At 33.2% G+C, this 8,581-nt stretch overlaps 1 protein-coding gene across 1 annotated transcript; it reads right to left on the bottom strand.

The window, feature by feature from the left end:
- Positions 1-2,274: 2,274 nt before the first annotated feature.
- Positions 2,275-7,641, bottom strand: LOC146723815 (uncharacterized). The gene is made up of 2 exons (XM_085481021.1): positions 7,394-7,641; positions 2,275-2,931 (listed from the first exon to the last, which is right to left on the bottom strand). The coding sequence occupies exons 1-2, from the start codon at positions 7,515-7,517 to the stop codon at positions 2,585-2,587; spliced, it is 471 nt and encodes a 156-aa protein (XP_085337147.1). The 5' UTR covers positions 7,518-7,641; the 3' UTR covers positions 2,275-2,584.
- Positions 7,642-8,581: the final 940 nt, after the last annotated feature.

Below are 8,581 nucleotides of genomic sequence, written 5' to 3'. Positions count from 1 at the left end.
CCCAGGAGCAAAGCCCAGGTCGATGACGAGGCAGTTCATCCCCGATCGATTCGATAATCGAAACGCTTGAAGCGCGGCGTGTAGGTTCAGTGCGTGCTGCCCCGTGCCGGATTAACTCAAAAATTATAGAATTTCAAATTATCGACCTACTTCTTCATTCTCTTTGAACAAATAATAAAGTTCTTGACCTGGGGTCAACTTACTTCTGAACAACAGATGTGGATTAATCAGTTATTTAGAGTACAAAGCAATTATATAAAATATTTTTTTATATAAATAGATAAAAATATAAAATTACATAATGATGGGTAGCAGAGTATAAATAAAATTGCAACTCTAATTAATATTATTCTAATGTTATTAATATTATATTTTTAATTTTTATTAATACAATATTTTATATTTTATTTTCTAATTTTATACGACCATCGTGTGTCGATTATTTCTAATTTTTATTAATATTATTGTACAGTTGGAAGAAAAGTATGTGAAAATAATTATAACTATATCTATGTCTTTTGTAGATTTAATAGATAAACATTCGCGTTATCACATGTGCGTCATTCGTTACATACAATTATACAACTCTATTTTGAATTACAAAACAAATATTTAATTATAATATAGGAATCTGTATGCATATATATCTGAATGATCATAATCGATTTAATTTCGATTTTAAAACATATTTCTTTTTTTATCCTTTTTAATTAAAACCGAAACTCGAAATGATGAGAAGTACAGATATCTGGGAGAAAGTAGGTCTTTCGTGATTTATTTGGGTAGAGACTGAAAATTTTGTTTGCTTCTCGCCTACTTTTATGATGTTAGTCATCACTTACGTTTCCTCGAAGTATCGTTGCATAAAACATTTAAAATCCGTGTTTTCCAAATGTTGAATGTCATTCGTAAATCATAAAATAAAAAGAAAAAAGAGCACTTATTTAAAATATAAAAATACACGGTATTCAATTTCGTGTTGCATTTATAATTACTCTGTTAATTTTTATGCATTTGTATGCAAGCTTGTAGGTATTAACATTCTTCTTTAACTCAAAATTAAACAAAAGGCAATATTTTATTTTATTCAATCCGTTAATTTTCTTCTGTTTCTTTCTTCAAATTTTATTATTAAAAGTTCTGCGATTTTTTATATTGAATATAGTTACATAAAATCATATCTTTTATCTCAAAGACACTTTGTAAGCAATGCCATATTTTATATTTAATCATAAACATTCTCATATTATGTATTATTTATAAAGATAAATTATAATAAATATTTAATTATGCCTACGCATTTGGGAGCACTTTTAAACATTTGATTTTGACATATATGTATGTAGATTATTTTTCCAAATTATTGATGGAATTATATAATTTTATGTTGATTTTAGATTCAAAGATGAAATGAGAGCGAGGAAATAGGAGCGAAGGCGAGGAAATGGAAAACTGGAACAAGAAAATGGAAAATAAGAACAAGAAAAAATTGAGAACGAACAAAGGACAAAGAGTGCAACGCGGACTGAATTAAATAAGTATTAATTTAATCACATATAATTACAATCACACATATTTGCAATACATATGCCAAACTCTGCTATAAAAAAAATTTGTCATATGCCAAGGAAGGCTTAAGTCAACTTAACTAAAGAGTGGTGCGCCATTACCGATTATAAGTATCATTAGAAGGCATTAAGAAAATTCTAAAACTTTTCGACCGCTCTTGCAATTGGTTTGAAATAGTATAACACAAGGTAGCATCTCTTTCGGCAAGTTTTGATTGAAAAATTAAACTTGCGCCGAATTTCTTTTATAAACTCCGCATCTTAATCTTAGAATAACTAGTTTTTGATATTTTTTTATATTTTTTGTGTATTATTTTTTTGTAATTTTTTGAGTGGAATTATTTTTGTTATTAAACGTACTCAAGGATCGAGCAGTTATAGAACATGAGAAAAAATTAATAACGAGCGCATATGACAAGTTATAAGGGCTTTACAATAAAATTGTGAGAACGAATAAATCAGGGTAAATTGAGTGCATCGAAAGTTTTTATCGTGCTCGTGGTTTGCAAAGGCGCGGTCTGAAATTTGTATACAATAATTAAGTAGCTTAATCTGGATCATGTGTACGGAATCGGATCACGTTGGGCGGTGAGCGGTATCACGGTATGGCCTCGTATCGGTATAAATGTTGCACAATCCTATGATTTATAATCGAGCAATTAGTATAGCTACATAGATAATCGAGATATGAAAGATGTCTGGTACCTAAAGTTAAGCGTTCGCTATTTATTTATGCGACAATTTACATTTTCTTTAAATAATAGCTGACTTAACTAGTTCCGCATTGTTGAAACAATCCAAGGAATTTCATTTAAATACATCTCATGTATTTATATATACGCAATCATATTTCGATGTGTTCTCGAAAAAGAAGATTCTCAAATGAATGTTTGACACGTTATTCGTAGATCAGGCAGTGTTCTTCGACATTTAAGATGATCCAGGTCCGATTAATCGCATTGAGGAGGCTACACCGCAACCTTCTTCCCCGGGGTAGCTTCTGGGACGCTACCGATTTAGGCTTTCGGTGCCTCCTCCGGCTGCGCATTTGCGGTTTCCGCTTCTATTCCGGTCGGCGGTGGCAAGGTCGGGATATCCGGATATTCGAGCTGAACGCCCTCCTCGCACTCGAAGATCGGACAACAATCGGGGAAACTCGCAGTCTTGTTGGTCTTCTCGGACAGCTTGCACTTAGGATTGGCTTTGGGTAGCGGGCCACAATCCTCTACCAACTCGAATAGACGTCCGGAATTGTCATCAGCGGGTACGCAAGTAGAACGGCCGCAGAACGGCGACAGCTCCCACGTCTTCGTCGGCTCGATGGTCGCGCACTTGGTCGACGCGAAGCACATGCCAGGGAAGTCTGCAACGCGTAGCGATATTTTGATTAGGAGATGTTAATTAGAGAAGACAACAAATTAAATGGAGAATATTAGGATATTAGACTGATTTATTAATAGTAGATTGACGTCTTCTCATTATCTAGAGTTTATTATGACAGAACGCAGTGCGCGAAATATTTATATTATTGATAAAATTAAGGAAAAACTATAAAGCAAATCTGTAGAGGAATTTGCTGAAAAATTTACGGATTCTTTTTTTAACGAATCGCGCTCGATTTTCACCGACAATGATGCATATGAAAGTAAAAGGCAAACGGATGAAACGCGCGGTGATTGCATTTCCTTAATAATGCGCTCACTCACGTGTGCATACATTATCTCATTACCTCGTTACGCGCCAAAAGTGTCGCTACTTTCTAATGCGCCGTGTGCGCCGGACCTAAGCGGTGTTAATGTTTGCCACACTATAATATTGCTCGTTAATTAGCGATCTAAATGATGGGATAGATAAGAGAGCCGAGAGAGAAGAGATGTAATAAAGCTCTTAATATAGTATTGCACATTACAGGCAATGAAATTAATCATTGTCGGTGATAACGATCGAAGATGTTTCGTATGCAACATCTTCTACTCGTAACATTTATCTTAACGGCTAATCGTTTAATTATCAATTTCAGATCAATTTTTTTTTCTCTTGATGAAAGAATCTTCGTTTTTTAATATAATCTTTTTTATTATATGCGAACATATTTTTGAAGAATAATCTGCTTTTCTTATTCTGTACATTTTGGAAAATTTCACTTCCTCGATATAGAACCGGGGTTCGACACGATGACGAGTGCAATAGATGACGGCATTACGGGGCTAATTTGATTGTAATTCGATACCCATCTATGTATATAGTTTTCCTTATCGTCGTCGCCCAATCGTCGGCAGTGATTGTGCTAGAAACTTCAAGGAAAAACCTTTCACTGTCACACGTCGGATCGGTGGGTTGCAACCTTTTGCGCAACGGGGACAACGCCCAAATTTTTAGAGTAAATGGGCGTCGACCTTTTAAAGGGTTAACATTTTCTCATTTAAAAACCAGCCCTTCGAGATTGTTTGGGGATGATTCATTTCGTGAAATTTTACTTGACAACTCGAAAAACCCCAAAAAGGACAATCTTGAAATCAAAAGAGCTTTCTTAAAAAAATTCTTTGATTAAAGGGTTAAAGTAAAAAATTTAAATGAAAGATACATTTAAAACAAAAAATTTTATTAATTTTCAGTAAAATATAATGAAAAACGAATTTGAGCAGAAATATCATTGGGAAAACTTATAATTAAACAACATTTTTGATTAAAATTTTATTCATGTTATCGCGATATTTTTTTTCTGTCTCATTTTTTACCATATGGGCGTTTTATTTCAAAATACAGAGAATGTCGATATCTTTCGCAAAGATTCTATGTCTTCCTAGAATGAATCTAACTCGGCAATCAAGAAGTTAACATAGGATAAACGAGAAAAGAGAAAAGTTATAATTTGTAATTATATTATGAAATCGTACGGTTCTCTTGGCGCTTCAATAATTTTTTTCGAAAGTCTCATGATGCAGGTGAACGAGTCGATCTTTCTTCGATTTTATGGTACTTGATTTCGCCTGTACTTTCATCGCGCGTACCAGTTGTCATTTCTGGCGATTAGACGGAGGTTGTTAGTTTTCACGGACGTTTCGCTTTCAAATAACGATGATACTTTGTATGCGATAAACGTATGCAGGAAATGTTACCGCACAATTTCACTCTCCGGTATAATTCTTTTAACCATAATAGCACAGATACACGTACATATGTGTACCATATAAAGAATGTATGAAAGGTTCATTGTGTTATCTTTTCAGGAGGAGAACTAAAGGAGTGTCGAGAGAGACTTATACTCGTGTTACATATTCAACGCAGAATCTTCGGGCACATCTGTAACCTTCTAAGATGCGACCAACGAGGAGATCTATCTTTCTCGTAAGTTTCCACACCCAGTACGTGATGCTGCCATTCGCTACAATTCGAGCAACGAGGTCGCATAATTTTCTCCGTCGTCGTGAGTAATTCGATTATTCATGGAAATCCAGGGTCTTTACTTCACAAATAGGAAAGAACGAGGCCACGGTAATTAAAGATCGATAGAAGGAATATGTCGCATCTATGCGAATATCAAGGATTTTCTCTCTGAGAAGCTCTCAAATTATGATTTATCATCGCTTGCGGTCGCGCATTTTTATCACAGAATATAATTTATAAAATCTCGCATTAAAACGACAATTTCTCTGAAATAATGGAATAAAAGATTGCTTGTATATATACTATTTTCTTAATTAATCGAGAGATAACATTAATTTGAAATTTAATACTTAAATAATCTGCTAACAAAATTGTAAATGTAGGTAAATGTTTCATAGCTATCATGGGATTCATCTAGTAACACATTACAATTTGAAATCACACTAAACTTTATTTTTTTCAAATTGTGATATTGACGTGTATTATTTTTGTATTACGTTATAATTATGTTTAACATAATAGGTTCTCTCTTAAAGGTCTCTTCTTAACGATACATTCATATCGAGAAAGAGAAATTGGCCATTGCTGCACCCTATATAGATCGTATAAAGAAGAAAATGATATTGGACAAGGGAGAAGGAACGGAGCAAAACTGGTATCCGGTAAGGGGATCATAAGGTGATGGTTACAACACGAAACTTTCACGCGATCTCGTGATCTTGACGCCGAGAGTAATGTGCGATTCCTATTTTTCTCGACTTGTCCATGAAATATCACTGATACATCGTGTGAATCAGGAACCGCACCCTCGAGATAAAAAAAACCACGGAAATTACGCGTATCAAAAACACGCATGGATAAATACGGAAGGAGACGGTTTATTACGGAATAAAAAAGTGATATTCTCTAGCAAGGTCAGTACGAGGGGAAACGGGCGAAGAATAAGCAAGGATTTATAGAATCTTATCTTAGAATCCATGAGATTGCGGTAATTATAAGAAACTGTCCGTGACTTTTTTGTATCCGAATATCGATAGTAAAGATTTCGATTCGAGATCGAAAGTGAATTCGCAATTTATACAGTTACTTTTTGAACAAAATTAAATTGGCTGCACAATATCCTTTAGAAATATTAATTTTGTAAATATTTTTTACTTTAGAAAATGTTTGAATGTAATTTTTATTTCTATTTATAATATGGAATCAATTTCGAAGAGAATCTGAATAAATTCTATATTTGAATATTTCAGATATTTCACGTTACTTTAATGTAGAATTTTTTTAGAGTATTATTTTGTTTATCTTGAAGAAAAATGATAGATTCGAATTAATGAGTTTTAAAAATGATCGATTTAAATTACGCTGTTTTCTTTTCTTCCCGCGAATGATTTTAGCGATACTTTAGCATGTCATCGAGATTCCGAGACAGTGATTTTAATGCGTGACTAGACATCATAAGACAGTTGAGTATCTTTCAAGGACCGGTTGAAAGTAATGACAATCGTCCCACTTGTAGGTCGTATGCACTGTTCTTTGAAATTCGGCCAGATACTTAACAGTGCTTCTCTCTCAATTGATGTGTGAGATCATCCTTTTTCAAATTTAGTTACGCTTTCAAGAAAAGAATTATATTGCTAATTTATTTTATAGAATTCGCGTTTGTATGAACATTGTATAATTTTTATTATTTTATTTGCGGTCCATTTTTGTATTTTAAAAACGCACTAATAAACTTGATCAAAATATATATCTTATGTTTAACAAATCTTAATATATAAATAATAGAATTAACTTGTAAACATATACTTATTCATCTCACAAACACATTTCAAAGAACGTGTTACGACATTTGTAAATTACGATTTATCTGTATTTTTTCTGCATAAATAATAATATATCTGCATAAATAGTATTATATTATTTTTAAATTTTCTGCATGGAAAAAAAGAACGCACTGACCTAAACTTTTCTTTCGACGACAAATTAACATATTACTTATCACACTATTTGCTCGCATTTTTAACACAAATTGTATTGTCAAATACATATCATTTTCTACAAATTATCAAATAATATTAATATCATATTATATATATTGAAATCCATTATTATTTCAACAATAATTAAAAATATTTCATGGTAAAAATATTTTTTATGATCCCTTCGGAGCTATTTTTCACTGAGTAGAGAGAAGAAAGATTACAGTATTATATATCTTATTCTATCACTAATAGACTTATGTATAATCATATTCTATTGTATAATTGAATGCGACTTGTGATTTTTCTGATTGATTTTATCGCACATTTAATCATAATATGATTCAAAGATTTGACAAGTAGATAAAATGTGATATTAACTGAAAATGAATTAATTTACAGGCGGCTTCTGTAAAGCTTCTTTTATAAATCAATTGACGAGGATATATCATCACTTACCACGAAGAACGTCAGCGGGTATCAGCCTCCGGAAAGTTTTTGGTCGTTCTTGTTCCGTGATACCTGCGGCGGTGACGAAGGCGACCGCGACGCACAGCAAGGCAAACCTGACGACGAGCTTCATGATCTCGAGAAATTCACGACTGATTCACCGGGGCCTTTCCTTTAGGCGCGGAAGGAAAAAATGGAGCTTCTTGTTTCGATTAAGACTGGTTGGGCCCGATTCCCGTAGCGGCATTTTATAGCCGGCTATCGGGCGGGGTCCCCGTTATCCCCACCTGATGAACATAGTCTCTCACCTCTTGAACCGCCAGTTACCGAAGAATCGCTTGCGACCGGAGCTCGAGTGGTGCCAGAGACACATCACAGGAATAAACACACGAGGTCCACACTTGTGAAGAAATAGGTAGGGATGCATCCTAGAGTGATCATATTCTATTCATAAGTATGCAATTTGTCCGTTAGAAGAATTAAAAGTATAAGGAAATAAATGAATACATGTAAAAAAATCAATGATAAACATTTTAATTGAAGTGAGAAATTAATTTATTCTTCATCGACGTAAAATATTGAATGCTATCTTATTCTATCTTATTTTAAATTCACGCGACGCATTCTGTATATTTATTTAGATTAGGTATATCGATAACATATATGATTTAAGAGAGGGTCGGGAATTATAATTGCTAAATAAGTTGTCAACACTTTAAAAGTTGAAAAAATTTTAAGGGAAATTTTGCATTCTGCATTCTGTTTAAAAATTTAATTTAAATTTGCGATTTTTTGGGCAATGAAAAATTTAAAGAGATGGCTTAATTATACACTAATCCCCCCATAAAAAAACTAGTATTATGACTATGTTTTTGTAAAACAAACATTACACTAAAAAATCCTGATTATTTGCATTCAAACGTTTTTATTATAAAAATATTTTACTTAGTTGATAGTCTCGGCGGATAAATCGCATCAACTTTATTTAAAACTTTTTGATGGCTATTTTTTAACCGAAAAATTTTTGGTTGGAAACGGGTTGGAAAACGTTAGGGTAAAGTGGAATTTTAAGGTGTCATTTAATATGGATTTCTTGGGAAGACTTCCCAATTAGCAAAATTTTAGAGTAAACGCAAACGTTAGGAAAGCTTCCCCCAGCTGATTCATTTTAGCGCAAAAAATTTTTAAAAGGGCGCG

The sequence above is a fragment of the Nylanderia fulva genome, unplaced genomic scaffold, assembly GCF_048542155.1.
Source record: "Nylanderia fulva isolate GAGA-0341 unplaced genomic scaffold, ASM4854215v1 Scaffold1660, whole genome shotgun sequence".
Lineage (NCBI taxonomy): Eukaryota > Metazoa > Arthropoda > Insecta > Hymenoptera > Formicidae > Nylanderia > Nylanderia fulva.
This window is presented reverse-complemented; position numbering and strand designations above follow the sequence as displayed.

Coding starts and splice junctions, on each gene's coding strand:
- LOC146723815 (XM_085481021.1), bottom strand. CDS start 7,517: ATGAAGCTCGTCGTCAGGTTTGCCTTGCTGTGCGTCGCGGTCGCCTTC. Junction 2,932..7,393: donor ACCCGCTGACGTTCTTCGTG/GTAAGTGATGAT, acceptor TACGCGTTGCAG/ACTTCCCTGGCATGTGCTTC.